At 33.1% G+C, this 19,262-nt stretch overlaps 1 protein-coding gene across 5 annotated transcripts in view; it reads right to left on the bottom strand.

The window, feature by feature from the left end:
• The window catches only part of WDR64 (WD repeat domain 64), a 165,728-nt gene that overhangs the window by 122,374 nt on the left and 24,092 nt on the right, over positions 1-19,262 (bottom strand). For 4 of the 5 annotated variants that reach the window (XM_051993507.1, XM_051993510.1, XM_051993508.1 and 1 more), the window contains exons 4-6: positions 6,065-6,168; positions 3,192-3,221; positions 417-527 (exon numbers count right to left, since the gene is read on the bottom strand). In XM_051993507.1, coding sequence (XP_051849467.1) covers positions 417-527; positions 3,192-3,221; positions 6,065-6,168 — 245 coding nt within the window. Of the gene's footprint in view, positions 1-416; positions 528-1,942; positions 1,999-3,191; positions 3,222-6,064; positions 6,169-19,262 lie in introns of those variants that run through there. The other variant, XM_051993511.1, reaches the window with a different exon arrangement.

A 19,262-nucleotide genomic window follows, 5' to 3' on the forward strand; every position in this document is an offset into this window, starting at 1 on the left:
AGAGGGATCACTTCTTGTGCTCCTCCAGAACCCCCTACCGCATCCATCAGCATTGTCTTAGGCACATACTAGAAGGCAATAATGACAGAAGAAATGGTAACCCTGCAATGCTTGAAAACTCTTTCAAGCATTGCAGGGTTGCCATTTCTGCTTTTTCCCTAACTACTATATTTGCTACCAACATTAAGCATCTGATTTTCATCTCATTCTTATGTATAATATTAAAAATAATTTAAAAAGCAAAATATAAAAAATACACATCGTCAGAAAGAACATTCAGGCACCGGAATAAGAGATAGAAAGGACTCGTGTCTCCATCTCTCTTCTTTCAAAATGGTAGCTGGGTAGAGTTTATACCCAGCTACTGACATTACTAATCATGGGCTCATGCCCATGAATCAATCTTAGCACAGTACCTGGCTACTCCCTTGTGCTTTATAATCCCAGATGATGATAGTTCTTTCTGTGACAGCAACAATTCGTTTTAGTTGAGGAAGATAATCACATCCTGTAATCCAAGAAGTGTCCTAGAAGAGAAGCAAGAGGTTTTTCTTTTTTCTTTTACTCTTTTTTTTGAGACAGTTGGGATCAAATGACTTGTCCAAGGTCACATGGCTAGTGAATGTTAAGTGCCACATTTGAACTAAAGACTTCTGACTTCAGGGCTGGTGCTCTAACCACTGCTCCATCCAATTGCCCTTAACAAGGACATCTTACCTTATTTTACACATCACATCTCAAACTTGTTGGACTCAGTATCCCCTTGATACCCTCAAAAATTATACTGTTCACCAAAGAGTTTTTATTTATATGGATATAATAATAATAATAATAATAATAATAATAATAATAATAATAATAATAGCATGCATATATTATTTTTTCATTTGATCCTTACAACTACTCTAGGAAGTAGGTGATATGTCCTGAATCACATAGCTAGTAAGCATCTAAGGCTGGATTTGAAGGTCTTCCTAATTCTAAGCCCAGTATTCTATCCACTCTGTCACCCAGTTGCCTTGTCTTCATTAAGTCAGATACTTTAGGAATATTTGGGAAAGAAGAGTGCTCTAGGTGGAGGAGTCAGAGAATGTTTCACAAGGGAGGTAACAACTGAGGATCAGCCCTGGAGGAGAATAAAGATTTGAAAGGCAGAGATGATGTAGGGTGTTATAACAGGGATGGGAGACCACACCTGCAGAAGGAGGGAGACAGCAGGTTGTTTGAGGAACAACTAGTAGCTTAATTGGCTGGAGCACAGAGTACAGAGGAGAATAACGTGTATTAGATTTGAACTTAGATATTCCTTTCTCTAAGCCCAGTTCTTTATCTCTGTGCCACTTAGCTATAATATTAAATTATGTAAAGCCTTAAACACCAGCAGAATTTTTATATTTTATCCTACAGGAATAGGAAGCTGCTGAAGGCTTTTGAGAAGGGTAATTACAGGATTATGTCTGTACCTCAGGAAAATAAGTTTGGCAGCCATATGCAGGAAGAACCAAAGAAAGGAAAGAGGAGGAAGATCAAGAAATGCAATTACAGAAGTCTAGATTAGTAGCAATGAGAACCTATAGTAGATAGTTGGCTATGTGAATTGGGAAAAGGAGGAAGGTACATGACCTATAGTGGAGATAAAATAAACAAGAATTGGCAACCATTTGAATAGGTAGAGAAAAGGTATAGCTCTGAATTCCAAATCCAGTTCTACACATTTTTTCCCTGTATATCAATGATTTGATTCTAATCTCTGAGACACTTTGTTTTCCCTTTTCTTCCTTTTCTCTGTTATTTTCCCTTTTTTGATCTCAGACAAATTCCTCCTAGTTCTCCATTTCCTAAATCTCCTCAGCTCTAAAACAAATAAAAATTATCACAGGGTTTCTTTACAGTTATTCATTTATTGTTTAACTCTCTTTTTTTCAGCCTTTCCCTCACTTACCACCACTCTTCTCATCCCTCTGCAAATGACCCAGCACTCTTATGTCACTTTCCTTTCTGTGAGAAAGAATGAGATTCTAAGAAATCACTGACATTTCAGTGAAAATGAATTTAATGTATATTTTAAAAAGAGAATCCTAAAGAAAAGTAATATTGTCCAATGGAAAAAGCAGTGCATTTATGAAAAGTGAAGTCAAGGTTCAGTCTCAGTCCTGCCATTAACAATTGATATGAACATCTTCGTATTTTTAGACATCTCCTACTTAACACGTCCAAAGAACAATTCATTATCTTACCTCCAAACCGTTTCTTTTTTTATACTTACCCATCACTGTGGAAAGTATTAACATCCTCTCAATCATCCATGCTCTCAGTTTCATTATGTTGTAGACTACTCTCTCACACTCACCCTATATATCTAAGTTCTGAGTGAGATTTAATTCATGATTCCAAGCCCAAAACGATTTCTGATAAACCATGAATCCAAACTTGCTGAAGCTAAGTTCAATATTGGTTCCACTATCTTTTTTCAATTCTTCTACCTTGTTAAATTACAACCTCCAATACCCATCAGCAGGATGTGGAAGGAGGCGATTTCTCCTCTCCTGCTCTATTTGGGGCTATGAAAGAATTCTAATAGCATCTTCTCTCTACCTGACAACTGAGAGGGGAGAACAAAGCCAACAATCATTGTTTTTTTTCAAATTTAAAATTCAAGAGGCTTTTAAATATTTTCTCAACTTATTTAAAGTAGTTCTTTTCCTGCTGTTCCTAATTATAAACCTGGATCACCATATTTATTACAGAGTATGCCTTACCCATTTTTCTGGATAACTGAGAACGAATTGGATATGTTGGGGTTTTTCCCAATTCTGATCTGTGATAACTGGCTCACTGCAAACCATGGTAGATGTTTTTAATTAAATGATTGGCATCCTTTCTCAGTGGATTTTGATTTACTCAGATTTGCTCTATATTTAACTCTCCTCTCCTTTCCAAAAAAATATGTAAGCTTGATCCTTTGGATAGATATTCAAGATTCAAGTTCTTTAAATTTCTGTCACCTCATTTCATAGTCCAGTAGAAATTCACAATGAATAATCATTGTGGGCTCTCACACTCCCCATATAAAACAGCAGAACAGGAAGGCTTTCATATTTTTAGGCCACTTCAGGCGCTTTCAATTTATTGCTAAGAAACTGTCCTTCAACTTTCCTTTCAGTTAATTAAAAAATAAATGAAATACTTACTGTAACATTGATGTTTGCCTGAACTCTCATCTGAAGTAAAAAAGCAAAGCACAGCAAGAAAGAAGTATATTAGACATTGCAGTTAAGCAGAAGACTATTAACACTGAGAACACTCTAAAATGGAGTTATTTTTATGTTGATGCTTCATGTCATCTTCCTTTCCACTAAGGGACTGCTTTCCTCCCTAGTCTGTTCCTTCATCCTCCTGAAAAGCTAGCAAAATGGCAGAATCCAAGTTCTCTTTTACATGTCAGACAATTAAAAGGCTTATCTTGAAACATGTTGATGACAGTTCTGCTTCTACTTTCTTATTCTTTCACCTTGATTTTGTACTTTTTTTTCACTAAGTAATTCATTTCCCTCACACTACAACACTCATTAAATTCTTTCTGTTACAATTATATATTGCTTAGCTCCCTGTGATGAAAAGTTTATAGTGAAATGATATTAGCAACAGGATTTTTTACAACTCATCTAAATAATAATAATAGGAAATATTTATATAACCCTTTAAAATTTGCAAAAATCTTTGCAAGTTATCTCTTTTGATCTTCACAACCTGTGACATAGGTAGGTATACTTATTTTCCAGATGAGGAAACTGAGGATCAGTGAATTTAAGTGACTTGCCAGTGACTATTACATAACCAATAAATGTGTGAGGAAGGATTAAAAAACATTTATTAGAAGTCCTTTTAAGAGTCCTATTAAGGATTCTTTCCCCCCTCCTTTCCAAAAAAAAAAAAAAAAAAAAAAGAGGAAAAAATGTGTCTGCCTCATGAGTCCATTAATGAGGAGGGAGGAATTTGGAACACTCTAAAATCGAATTGAATAATTGGTTTAAGGGTATTGTGATCTAGGCACTATACTGCATTGGGGATTCAATGAAAGGGAAAAATTAATAATAATTCCTATTTTTAAGGAGTTAATCTAATTAATAGAATGTTATCAGGGTGGAGAGGATAGGAAATAAATTTATATAGTACCTACTATATGCTTGATGCTGTGCTAAGCACTTAACTTAATGAATTTAATTCTCATAAAATCCCTTTGAGATAATGTTATTATTTCCATTTTTACAGTTGAGGAAATTGAGGCAGAGTTTACCTTTGTCCAAAGTAACATAATTGGTAAATGTCTGAAGCTAAGTTTCTTTTTAGAGATAGGAAAACTAAAGTTTTGAAAGGAAAAGAGAGGGACTACCAAATACTTAATTTTCATTTCTATTTTTTTACTCCCCTCAATCCACTTGCCTGTAATTGAAGTTACATGCTGAAAGCCTTTTAATTCTTACAGAAGTTTTATAATCCTTAACACTAGCCATCATTTAACTTTTTTAAAGTTTCGTGCATACTATGTTATAGCATTTTCATTTTATATTTTTTCATCTTTTATAAATCAGAAAATTCATATATTCTATTTACTTTTCCATAAAGAACATGAATTATGGATCAGATTATTATTCAATTAAATCATTCAGGTATTATAATGCGATCACTCATTTTGTCTTTTGATAAATTACTCTAATTGTAACAACAACAACAAAAATTCCTTCTCCTCCCTCCCAATCTCTCCCCTATGCAATAGAAAACTACATACAGTTAGGTGGCACAATGGATAAAGTGCTGGACCTACAGTCAGTAAGATTTTAATTGAAATTCAGCCTCAGACATTTACTCGTTGTGTGATCCTGAGCAAATCACCTAATCTCTATCTGCTGTAGTTTCCTCAACTGAAAAATGGGAGTAATGATAATAGCCTCTATTCTCCTAGATTTATTGTAAGGATCAATTAATAAAACACTTAACATAGTACCTGATACATAGTAGATATTTAATGAATACTTATTTCCTTCATTTTTTTCTTTTTCTTTAAGACATTTAACATTTTAAATAACTTAATTTAAAAATTTGTTTTAATGTCAATTATACTTGCAAATTTAATTGATGTATTTAATTCCATTTACATGTTAGAAACAAGATATCTGATTTTAAAATACTAAATACTCTGTGTATGTGTGTATATGTAGATCTAGATATAGAGACATCTGGACAAATGTTTATCTAACTGGATAAAAACATTTATTACACACACACATTTTTCCCCTACTGGAAATATATACACTAAATTTCATTTTGAAAAATTTTAGTGAAATACCATGAATATTTTTTAAAATGAAAATTATAAGCCTCTCAATTCAGATTATATTTTGTTCTCTATCAATTTTGATTTCTAGGAAAGACAAAAAACCAACCCATTGATTATAGAAAGACTAAGTCACAAGGAATATGATAGAAAAGTCCTTGTTAGGGAAAGAAATAAGGTAGCCACCAATTTCAGTTTTCAGGTCTTTCATAAACAAAACTCTACAGCTGCCAATGAACTGAGAAACTGGAACATTTTAGTCATATTAATACTAAATTATTTTTAAAGATTCATAATGATATTATATGGAAATTATTGGCATGCCTCCTTATTGAAATCTTCCAGGGATACTTTGAATTGGAGGTGAAAGCTTATGAATTTAAGAAGTTAAAAGACATTCAAAATCATTCTGAGTGACCAAGTTACATATTTCACAGGGTACTCTCAAAACCATTTCCCTTATGAATGTTTTTAATTTTTTTTCATCTGAGCACTAATCCAGGTTTATCTTATGAATGTGTCAGTACTACACTGTGCAACAGAGGATTCTGAAATAGTGCCAGATTTGGTACTTTCACTATCATAAAAATGGACTGGGGAGTCTGTATTCCCCTCAGCATTTATTTGTATTTTGATTTGGGGTGATAATTTCAAACTATGGTTTGTGATTTTGGCTGTGCTTGATGCATTACTGAAAATAAATAATAAAAAGGCAACTTTTAAAATTACCTTACTGTTGAAGACAGTTATTGATCCTTTCTGAGTTGCTATTATCAGGAAATTCAGTTGAGGAATCTTGACGAGACATTTAACCACATCACGTTTCCTGCCACCTGTCAATGGCATAATAATTCATTTGCTCTCCCAGCCAAAAAGGCTCCAAAATCTTTGTGTTAGGTTTAAAAACATAAAACAAAAACCACTTTTTCTTAAAAACATCTCAGAGAATAATTAAGTCAGAAAAGAAGTCAACCAAACAATAATAGCTCCTGTTAAGACCCTATCTATCCATAGAACATTAATCTGAAAACATAGAACTAGGAAATGATATGCTTCATATGATCTTCAAATAGACATCTCTAGTCCTAAGAAAGGGCTCATATTTTTATTACATTCTATAGAGTGGGATTTTTGTTTTTATTTTTTGTTTTTATTTGATAAAGCATTATCTCTCTACTGAGATTAAATCTGTTTAAGAATGTCAACTTTCTCTAAATCATGGTAACTTACTAGATACAGAGTAAATGTCATTTGAATCTCTCCAATATTAAAGAACAAGACTACATTACTTGTCTGGTTTCATTTTATTGTAGTTTGTTTTCAAATAATTTTGAAAGCATAAAATATGTCTAGTCAAAGCCCTTCACTTATATGAAATATATGGTAGAAATAGCACACAAGATAAATTGGCCAAGGTTGTTATGGTTCCAAGAAGGATCAGACAGAACATATAATGAATCTTGAATATGTCAAAGTAATTCTTAAAGCTACTACCAGGTTGTCTTTTGCTCCTTTAAATTTCATGTTTGGCATACAAAGTTACCATACTGTTTAGTGAAGGCAAGATGCTTGCTTCAAGAATAGTGAAATGAAAAATAATCTCCAAAATTGTGGGATACTTCCTGTAAGGCTAGCCAATTATTCATTATTATAATTCTTGATTCACAACAATGTCACATCAATGTAGGACTTCCCTGATATAAATAATGGAATCATTTCTTCTTTTGAAAAGTATTTGATTTTTCCAAATACATGCAAAGGAAGTATCAACATTCACATTTGCAAAACCTTTTCTTCCAAATATTTCTCCCTCTTTTCCTTTTTCTCCTTCCTCCCCCCAAGACTACAAGCAATCCAATATAGGTTAAATTGCAATTCTTCTAAACATATTTCCATATTTACTCATCCTTCACAGGAAAAATCAGATCAAAAGGGAAAAAACAGAAGAAAGAAAAAAAACAAGCAAAGAACAACAAAAAAATGAAAATAATATGTTTTGATTCATACTCAGTCTCCATAGTTCTCTCTCTGAATGCAGATGGCTCTTTCTATCGCAAATCTATTGGAACTGGCCTGAATTACCTCATTGTTGAAAAGAGCCACATCCATCAGAGTTGATCATCACATTATTTAGTTGTTGTACAGTGTTCTCTTGGTTCTGCTTACTTCACTGAGCATCGGTTCATGTAAGTCTTTCCAGGCTTTTCTGAAATCAGCTGCTTGTCATTTCTTATAGAACAAGAATATTCATAACATTCATGTACCATAACTTATTCAGCCTTTCCCAAATTGATGGTCATCACTCAATTTCCAAAGGGCTATTATAAATATTTATGCACATATGGGTCCTTCTTTCTTTTTTATGAGCTCTTTGGGATACAGGCCCAGTAGACACATTGCTGGATCAAAGATTTTGCTGAGTTTTATGGCACTTTGGGCATTGTTCCAAATTATATTAGTATTAATGGAATCATTTCTAAGCATAAATGAACTATCTACTAAAGGGAAAATAATTGTTATTTGTCATACCTGATTTATTATGTAACTTGAATGATGAAAATATGTTTATTAATGTTACAATTCCCTTTAATCTCCCAGGGGGTAGTCTTCCCAATCTTTTTTGGGAAGTTTGTTTTAGGGAAATGGTGAGAGCAAAATATTTCCTTTCGAAGCTATTGTCTAGTAAAATATCACTCACATAAATTCAAAAGTTGTAAAATTCCTTGAGTATATAAAAATGGAACTAAGTTTGACAACACCGATTATTCATATGAAGCAAAACATACTGCAGGGAGATGTCTGATCACTAAAATTGTATGCTGCTCCCACAATTCATAGTGGGTAAAATGCTGGGTTCTGTGTAGAAAGCTGGGTTGCAAACACCTTGGCAAAATGAAAAGTATTATATCAATATTCATCATTGTTTGTTGTTATTTTCCAAGTAGAGTCAAAATTAAAGTAGAATTCTCTATAGATAATGATTTTTTTTTGTTTGCAAATAACGTGGTGATGGCTGCTTCAAGCCTCACTAATGCCAGAATTTGTTCTTACTAACCACATGGGAAAAAAAAGTGATTAAAGAATACCTTGTGCTTAGACCAGTGGTTTAAAACTCAAAAAAAGGGCTCTACTAACTATACAAGAATCTCTTCAAGACACATATTTAATTAGAAAATCACACTGTTATTTGTAATTTATTGTATATTTTTATTCATTTTGTTAAATATTTCCCAGTTACATTTTAATTTGGTTTGGGCCATATTCAAGTGGTACTAACTGTAGGTTGCACATTTGGCATTTCTGATTCAGACTTCAATAGATAGTAGTATCAGAAAAAGAGATGCAGAAAGATAGTGAACTGGGACCAGAAATAAATAGAAGGCCTGAGGGAAGCTTGATAACAATTAGGATTTTTCTAAGCATTAAAAAAAATATATTAGTAATTTTCACTTATAAAGTACTTTGAAATTTTCACGTGTTACATAATTTTATTCTCAACACTTTGAGGAAGATTGTTCAGTCATTTCAATCTTTCTGTCATTTCTGATTTTTAGTGACCCATTTGGATTTGTTTGTTTATTTTGAAAGACACTAGAGGGCAGCTAGTTGGTGCAGTGCATAGAGAACCAGTCAGGATGACTTGAGTTCAAATCTGACCTCAGTTAACACTTCCTAGCTGTGTGACCCTGGGCAAATCATTTAACCTCAATTGTCTCAGCAAAAAAAAGAAAAGAAAAAAAAAGAAAGAAAGAAAAAAAGAAAAGAAAGAAAGAAAGAAAGAAAGATACTAGACTGTTTTACCAGTTCATTTTGCAGATGAGGAAACTGAGACAAATAGGATTAAGTGGCATACCCAAGGTCATACAGCTAGTAAGAATCTGAGGTGTGATTTTTACTCAGATCTACTTGATGCCAGCCTGGTGCTCTATGCACTATGGTGCCACCTAGCTGTCTAATTATTGTTTGGATCCTGATTGATTCACTGAGTATAAATAAGCAATCATTTCTGCTTTGGCCAGAAATTCTGAGGATCTTCCCTCCCAGATTTATTTATTTAGTTAGTTTTGAGGTTTTTTGCTTTTCTTTTTTTGACTAGGTGAAAGAGGGGATTTTTTGCCTCAATTGCTACCCAGTCTTAATCACTGAATGGGTGCAGCCTCAAACTAAGACTTATTGAAGACCTTAGCTTAAAAAGCCATGGTCTCCTATTACATTCAACACCACCTGTAGTCATCCTCATCTATATCTTGTCACTGGACTCAGATGGCTCTGGAGGAGAATGTGATGCTGATGACCTTGCACAGCCCTCCCTCACTTAAATCCAATTCACTTATGTGACACAGCATCACCTCCTATGGTCCTCTGAGAACAAAGGACAAAGCAGCAACACCAATCTTTATTTTATAATAGTCCTAAGAAGCTAAATAATTTGACCATGTTTATACTACTCAAAGCAATTCAATAAGATTTTATTAGACATTGCTGTCTATATGTCATTATGCTATATGCTGTAAAGTTAATAGAGGTTCAGAATTCGCATTCAATAGGCACAGACTTAAAGGGAGCAAGCACAAGTTTATTATTACTCAAAACATTGATTCAAACAAGACATGAAGGAAGAAGTAACTTGTAACATAGAATTAATATACAACTAACAAATACAGCTATCACTATAACAATAAGGATAATAGAAAAACAAACATCATCATCATTCCAGGGAAGCACCAACACCTGCATTTCTTGGCTGGAGAATCCTGAGTCACAGCCGGTCAGGGTCCCTGATGGAAAGATCTCAGGCAGAAAGAGCATCCTCCCCATGGGTGAGATTCCAAAGTGCCTTTCCTACTATGGGGTTTTTATAGGCTGAGAACAAAGAAAGGACTATGCTAAGTATTCTTCTTTGATATGTGACTCTCTAGACAAAACAGACTTCCAGATGTAAGGTGCTTCTGTCTGGAGGGACCCACCAAGAAGAATAGTTTATTCATTCCTTTAGGTTGACTGTCTTTACTCAGGGAACTGGTCAGATTTCTGGAGCAAGCATATGTCAGCAATAAAGGAAGATCTTTAATCAACACAGGGAGAGTGGACTTCCCCTTCTGTGTCTCCTGACAGTTATATCAAATTACTGCAAGCATATTCTCATGTTCTCAGCAAAAAGTTACACAAAGAACATGGCTGAGATTCACAAAGATTCCTTACATATGCTGAGAAAAGACTTTTATAAAAGGGAAAATAGCCCCTGTCTTCAAAGAGCTTACATTTGACTGGGATTCTCAAAACATTTTCTTATATTAACACAGCTAAGAGACATCAGAAGGAGGAATCAAAACCAGGTTTCTATTGACTCCAAACTGCTTTTCTTAGGGCACAAACCCTTAGTTCCATTAGCTCATAAAAGGCCACTAGATAGATAAGAGTATTATATTTGGAGTCAAGAAGACCTAAATTCAAATCCTGCCTCAGATATTTAGAGCTATGTGACACTGAACAAATCACTTAACCTCTGCCTCAATTTCTTGACCTGTAAAATGGGGACAATAATAGCATTGACCTGCCAGGATTGTCATGAGGGTAACTGGAGATAATATGTGAAGAATTTTGTAAACCTTAAAATGCTACATAAATATTATCATTATAAAGAATGGATTATGATTCTTTGCCATCAGAATTGCTTGTTTTTTTGTCTAATTTTAAATATCTTTTGTTTTTACATTGCCTAAAATTTCCCCTGTATTCCTCACTTTTTCCTCCAAGAAAGCCATTTCATATAACAAAAAAAAATTTTTTTTATTTTGAGGGGAAAGCAATCAGGGTGAAGTGACCTTCCCAGAGTCATATAATAGTAAATGTCTGAGGCCACATTTGAATTAGGTCCTCCTGACTCCAAGTCCAATGCTTTATCTACTGCACCACCTAGTTATCTCAAAGAATATTTTTTCAACTAAAAAATGGAAAGATAAAAAAAAATTTCCAACAAAATGGATTAATATACTGAAAAACTCAGAAAAAATATAAGCCATATTCCATACTCATGGACTTCCAATCACTATAAAGGTAGGAGAAATGTCTTCTGCTATATTTTCTTTGGTGCCATGCTTTTTTTTTTTTTTTTTTTCACTTTTTGGCTGAGGCAATTGGGGTTAAGTGACTTGCCCAGTGTTACACAACTAAGCGTTAGAATATTAGATATCTGAGCCCGGATTTGAACTCAGGTTGTACTGACTCCAGAGCTGATGCTCTATCCATTGAGCCATATAGCAGTGGCTCATGCTTGTTCTTTGTAATTTTGAAACATTCACTTTTGATTTTTTTTGTTGTGGTTGGTTTTTTTATTTACCTTGTTATCATTGTTTTTATTTTTTTCTTGGCTCTGTTTATTTTATTCTGTATCAGTCAGTATATGCAAATCTTTTCATGCTTCTTTATATTCATCCTACCTCTTATTTTACAGTAATATTCCATTATATTCATGTGTCATTTTAACTATTCCCTAATCCATGGGTATTTACTTTGTTTCTAATTCCTTGCTACTATAAAAAAGTACTCATATAATTAGTTTAGTGTAGAAGTGTACTTCTTTTTTTAATCAATGATTTCTTGGGGTATATCCCTGGTAGTGGGATCTCAGTGACAAAGACATGGACACTTATTCACTATTTCTGCATAATCCAAATTACTTTCCAAAATGGTTTTATGAACTCTCTACCAACAATGCTATACTATGTCTATCTTCCCACAATTCCTCAATTAGTTATTCTTTTCAGGAAAAGGTCCAATTGATCAATATATTTTCAAAAATAAAATATCCAATGATCAATAAAATTGGTTCTTTTCAGTAATATAGTGATACAAGGCAATTCCAATAAACTTTAGATGGAAAGCACTATGTTTCTAGAGAGAGAACTATGGCAATTGAATGTGGATCTACATGTACTATTTTCATCTCTTTTTTTCCCCTTCTGTTTTTTTTTTCTTATGGTTTTTCCCTTTTGCTTTTATTTTTCTCTCCCAATATGACTCAAATGGAAATATGTAAAAAAGTGAATATACATGTGTACCCTAAATAAATAAATATAAATTTAAAAATATAAAGTATCTAAAACTTGTCTGATTATACTCCAGTTGTGGTATGTTGGGACTATTAAAATCTTCTGATGTGGCAATATATTTTTTAATACTTAAAATTGAATTGCCTTTTTTGACAGTCATGTCACATTTCTAACTTGTATTAAAATTTCAGTTCATAAAAATTACAAGTTAATGTTTTCCAAGAACTGCTTCTCAGTCATGTCTCTGATACAGTTACTCAGTGATTTTTTTTTTAATCTAAATGTTAGACTTTGCATTTTATCCCAATGAAATTAAATCTTGTTATCTTCAGCCCATTGTTCTAGTATATTGAGATCTTTTGAGATAAAGGTTTTATTATCCAATGCACTAGCTATTCCTTCTAACCTTTTGTTATTGGTCAATCTGATTCAATACTGTTTGTACATTCATACAAATCACTGATGAAAATGTTAACTAGAAGGAAACCAAGTATGTTTTTTCAAGAAAACCTGATATGAATCCACTAAAGAATGATAACCAAGTAAAACTTGATCTATTAATCAAAAGAATTTATTTCTGGTCAACTCGTATTGAATCTATCTGAAGCACTTATTGTTCATTATTGAAGCCACATACCTCCATCTTGTCCATAAATATTATTAGGAGAGATTTTGTCAAATGTTTTGCTAAAACTAAAAATTTGAATTCCAAAATATTCTCCTGTTCTACTATTATTCAGTTGTTCAATCATTTTTCAGTCATGTCTGACTTTTTGTAACCCCATTTTGGATCTTCTTAGCAAAAATACTAGAGTGGTTTGACATTTCCTTCTCCAGCTCATTTTACAAATGAGAAAACTGAGGCAAACAGGGTTAAATGACTTTCCCAGAGTCACACAGCCAGTAAGTATCTGAAGCCAGATTTGAAATAAGATGAATCTATTTGATTTCAGGCCTGGCATTCTATATACTGTGCTATCTAGCTTGACCAGTCTAGTAACTGTCAAAAAGCAAAATACTAGTTTGAAATGACTTTGGTTAGTAATCTATGCTAGAATAGTTATGATTTATATTTTAAATGTTACAAAATGTCTTAGTGATCTTTCCCAGAATTTTACCAAGATTAACAAGTTCCGTGACATATTTAGAATCAACCATATTCTTTCTGCTTTTGTAAATCAGAATATATGCTTGCTTCTGTCTTGTGTCACTTTCTTTCTGCATGATTCCACAGAGATCACTGTCTGATAAATTAACAATCATAATTGGGAGTTCCTACAATTCTCTTAAATCTAATTTGTCTGGTACATGTAACTTGATCTTATCTGTTATACTGAATTTTGGCCAACAAGATACTCTCCTACCATCATATTTTTGTTTTTCATTTCCTTGTTAGTTATTTTTGCTATGCTTCTTAACAGTTTGAAGTTCATTTTTTAGGAAAATAAAACATTTTCATGTTCTATTCAAGCAGGGGTTCTATCTCTTCTTTATCATTTTGTTCTTTAACAAAGTACTTTTTTGTTGCCCATGGAATTTATGGCTAACCTTTTGATGTTAGGAACTAACCTTTCTGATTTTTTTTCAGTGTCTTGCCAGTCTTTTTTTATTCCCAATTATCTGCCCTTGATATATCTTTATATATGTGTATATATATATATATATATATATATATATATATATATATATATATATATATATATATATCCTATCTATGTCAATTAAAAAAAAATCTGAATTCATTCATGAATACTTTAAAATCATGAGTTCCTCTACATAGCTCTTGTTAGAATCAACTATGCTTATCTCATCAAAATTTCATTTTCAAGATATGGGTTCCTACCTTTCCTATTCCTGAAATTTTAAAAACACAACATGTTTCAAAAGCTCTTAAAAATCTAAATTACAGGATCATACCATGGCCACTGCTTACCGCTTTATTCCATGGTTACCAGCTCTCTGAGCTTTGTTTGCATATTGTCTCCCCTATTCAACTATGACCTCCTTGAGACAGGGCCAGTACTGTTTTGAGTTTGGGTTTTTTTTTGCTTGTGCCTTTCTTTGTATCTCTAGTTCTTAACACAGTATCTAGCCTATAGTAGGCATTTCACAAATGCTGATGATTGACAAAACAAACAATTCTACACGTTATTGGTAGGGATAAAGTCCAGAACAGAAATTTACCTGGGCACTTCTCGGTCATTAATAATGAAAATATCAACAAGAATTTATTAATTTCTCTGCTTTGATCAACAAAAGATCTCCAACAGATAACTATCCACTTGAAGTCTCCACTCAAAACTATGCCCTGCTTCAGAATGAATTAAAGAATTTAGACCAGAAACCCTGATTGTAGTTTACTCTCACCTCAGTATTGTTCTTATTTCTTCTTTTTTAATCTTCACCCAAATGACTTCCATCATGCTATATTCCCAACAAGGATTTGTCCTTTTCCACAAAAATTTATCACTTCTTTTTTACAGTATTAAACCGTCTCCCTTTCTACATAATTTGTTCTATTTGAATGAGGTATGCCCTTTTATTATGATATTCCAGTCACTGGTCACATCATACCAAGTCTCAATGATACTTCTAAGATATCCCTAAAATTTTTAGCTTCCTTTTTCACCTATATTCTATACAATATACACTTAAGATACAACTTAGAACAATAAGAATCATGTTTTGTTTTTTCTTTTGTGAATTTCTAAACAGCTCTGTTTTGGATCATAATTATTGCTCTTTGTAGAATCTGGTTTATCTATATTTGGACATTTTCTTCCTCCACTTTTCAACTTAAAATCCTCTCAATTATATCAGATAATCTCTAGGCAGATAATTTCCAAACCCCCTTATATGTATTCTCTCCATGATGGTCGGGGATCTTTCTTGGATCCAAGCCAAGTCTGTAAAGTTAAATCCCTCTGACGCATCTATTCAGTTTCTACATTGTACTTTCTCTTTGAAACTCCCTACTTTTATTTGGTAACCAAGACATTAAGATCATCTGTATTCACAAACTCTTCATTTACTCCCTTCCTCTTAAAATATCTAAAGAATCTTTTTTTTTTTTTTTTTTGCCATGTTATTTGTTCCCACTCGAATCTCCAGAAGTGGATTGTATTCTTAACTTGTTTTAGGAAGCTGTTTGAATACATACTTTATGCAACCTAATCTAAGAGAAAATTTTAAGCACCAACTGTTTGCAAGACACTGTTCTACGTGCTAGCAATTCAAAGAAAAGATTCAAAGCAGTCCCTGACTTCAAGGAACTTAGACTCTGCTGTTGGCACTTGGATCTCTTACTATGACTCTTTTCCAACATTTAGTTTTTTCCACACCTATCATCACCTTCTTGGGAATTAAAAAAAATTCATATGCCAGTAATAGATATTATCACCCTTGCTTATATTTGTAGCTTTTTTGGAGTATGAGAAACTTCTTTTCCTCAGAAGATCCAGACATAAGACTCTGTGAAAAGAAACCACTCTACTTATTACATGGTTTCATCTGCTGAAGTTCCTTATTCTTTTCTGTGTGATAATATTTGACCTTCTAATATTTTCATGCTTGCATCTCTTAGTAGACTTCTCTGGAATCTTTCTTTTTAATCCTTCCAAGCAACATTTTATTCTCCTTGATAAGGCAGAGAACAGAGATGTACTCCTCTAATTCAAGAATTCAGTTCAACCAGACACATGAAGAATCCCTTAAATGCAAGCTGTGCTAGACAAAAACAAAATAAATCTTGTATTCAAGAAGGTTCTATTTACAAAAATAAATGCCAAATTTACATAAATAGTTCAAAAAGAGACATGTAGAGTACTAACAATATGAGAATTGGGGATCAGTCTTATGTAGAAGGTATGACTTGAACAGTGCTTTGCAGAGACGTAGGAATCCTATGAGGTAGAGGTTACAAGAGAATGCATTTCAGCAGCTTGGACAATCTATGAAAGTCAGATAGTTGCACTGAGAATTTAAGTAAGAAGTTGACCAGGGTCATACAGAAAATATGTCTCAGACAGGACTAGACCCCTAGGTCTTTCTTACTCTGAAATCCATTCTTCATAATGCTTAATATAGAATGATGATTTAGAAATAAGGTGTTATGGTTATCATGCAATATTAAAGCTATAATAGAATATTAATAACTGAAATTTATATAATGCTTTGCATACCTACTCTATAATTCATGAATTAGATAACCCAAGTATTATTTTTATTACTATAAGTAAACTGAGACTCAAAGGTAACATGATTTAGACTATAGCCTAGTATCTAGTAAATGTGAGAGGAAGAATTTATAGTTCCTTACTCCTAATCAAGTGCTATACCCATTGTGCCACATTTTCTCTCACTGGGAACTTAAAAGATTATTGAAACTCTTCAATTTAATAGCAATAGCAACAATAGCTCACATTTCTATAACAGCATTGCTAGGCATTGTGCTAAGTGCTTTATGATTATTTTTTCATTTGATCTTCACAACAAATTTAAGAAATAGGTGTTAATATTACATCCATTTTATAGATGGATAAAATGTCATCTACAAAGGGAGAATTGAGTGACAGACTTCTTCTAACTTAGTAACATGTGTCATAATGGAGTAGCTTGGTGGTGCAATAGCACATACTACATTGGATCTTGAGTAGGGAAGACTTATTTTCCTGAGTTCAAATGTGACCTCAGACATTTACTAGTTCTATTCTGAGCAAGTCACCTAACCCCATTTGTCTGAGTTTCTTTATTTGTAAAATGAGCTGGAGAAGGAAAGGGCAAAACACACCGGTATCTTTGTCAAGAAAATCTCTAATGGGATCAAGAAGAATCATACATGACTAAAATAACTGAACAACATGATATGACATTGTTCTTATCCGTAGACATGGAGTGAATACCCTAGTACTGTGTTCCCAGAGAGCAAATATATTGTAGTGGAGAAGCATTGGATTCAGTGAGGAGTTCTGGGACTGAGCCTCTCAATAAGTAGATATGCCAATAGTGGGTAAGTCAATTAGTCTTTTTGAGCCTTAATTTTCTTTTCTTTTTTTTTAAATAATAGCTTTTTGTTTTTCAAAATGCTTGCAAAGATAGTTTTCAACATTTGCCCCTGCAAAAACCCTATGTTCCAAATTTTTCTTCCTTCCTTCACCTTCCCCCAAATAACAAGCAATCCAATATATGTTAAACATATGCAATTCTTTTATACATATTTCTACAATTATCATGCATCACAAGAAAAATGAGAAAGAAGAAAATAGCAAACAAACAACAATAAAAAAAGGAAACTACTATGTTGTGATCTACATTCAGTCCCCACAGTCCTCTTTCTGGATGGAAATGGTTCTTTCCATCACAAGTCCATTGGAATTGGTTTGAATCACCTCATTGTTAAAAAGAGCTTTGTCCATCAGAGCTGATCATCACATAATCTTGTTGCCAACTGTGTACAATGTTCTCTTGATTCTAACTCACTTCATTTAGCATCAGTTCATGTAAGTTTCTTCAGGTCTTTCTGAAATCATCATGTTGATTGTTTTTTATAGAACAATAATATTTCATAACATTCATATACCATCACTTATTCAACTATTCCCCAATTGATGGGCATCCGCTTAGATTCCAATTCCTCACCACTACAAAAAAAAAGGTTCTATAAATATTTTTGCACATATGAATCCTTGTCTCTTTTTTATGATCTCTTTGGGATACAAACTAAGTAGAGACCCTGCTGGATCAAAGGGCATGCAGAGTTTGACAGCCATTTGTGAGCCTTGATTTTCTTAGTGCATAATGAGGATTTGGGATTATGTAATCTACCTCTATGTTCCTATGATCTACAGGGGTCCCCAAACTTTTTAAATGGGGGCCGGTTCACTGTCCCTCAGACTGTTGGAGGGCCAAACTATCGTAAAAACAAAATCTTTGTTTTGTGGGCCTTTAAATAAAGAAACTTCATAGCCCTGGGTGAGGGGAATAAACATCTTCAGCTGCTGCATCTGGCCCGTGGCCAAATATCCTTCAAAATTAGATCCATTCTGAAACCTTACCAATGAAGGCTAGCTGTGGCTGCATTGTCAGTTTGAATTAGAGGATTTAAAATGTTTAATTATAAAATATTTTGTATAAAAGCATTGCTTGATTTACTCCTGGAGTCCAAGTTAGTGAGATGCTATCATCTTGCTGAAGATTTAGTTTATGATTATTAAATATCATACAGTATTATTTAGGAAAACCTAAATATTATTAAGGACTTCTCAAATCTCTCTCATTGGGCAGAACTAGGACCAATAGGTAAGAATTATAGGGAAGCAGTTTTAGCTCAAAATAAAGAAATGAAATTTCTAACAATTCTCAAAAAAGTAGGATAAACATCATCTTCATCATTATTATTATAACAGTTAACATGTATATATTGCTTACTATGTGCCAGGCAAATTATTATCTCATTTGATTCTCACAACAATCCTAGTCAGAAATGCTATTATTAACACCATTTTATAAATGGCAAAACTGAAGCAAACAGAGATTAAATTACTTTCTCATGAACTTGTGAATTTGAAGGTATGTCTTCAAATAAAGATTAGATGATCATTTGTTAGGTTCTCATAAGGAACATTAAAGGTTCAAGGAAGGTAGGTTGAGCTAGGTGACTGCTGAGGTCTATTGTGATTCTATGATTCTCCTGCAAATATTCTTTATGGAACAATTACATTATGCCTATTTCTTTGACTTTTGAAATTGATTCTATGTGAGTCTTATCCCTTTTCTTATAATATTAAAAACAATTAAATGTAATTAATTAAATGAGTCTATAAGAAAATGTGTATAACATTCTTCTTGGATATACATTAAAACTCATATTAATTTCT

The sequence above is a fragment of the Antechinus flavipes genome, chromosome 4 (genome assembly GCF_016432865.1).
Source record: "Antechinus flavipes isolate AdamAnt ecotype Samford, QLD, Australia chromosome 4, AdamAnt_v2, whole genome shotgun sequence".
In the NCBI taxonomy this organism is placed as follows: Eukaryota; Metazoa; Chordata; class Mammalia; order Dasyuromorphia; family Dasyuridae; genus Antechinus; species Antechinus flavipes.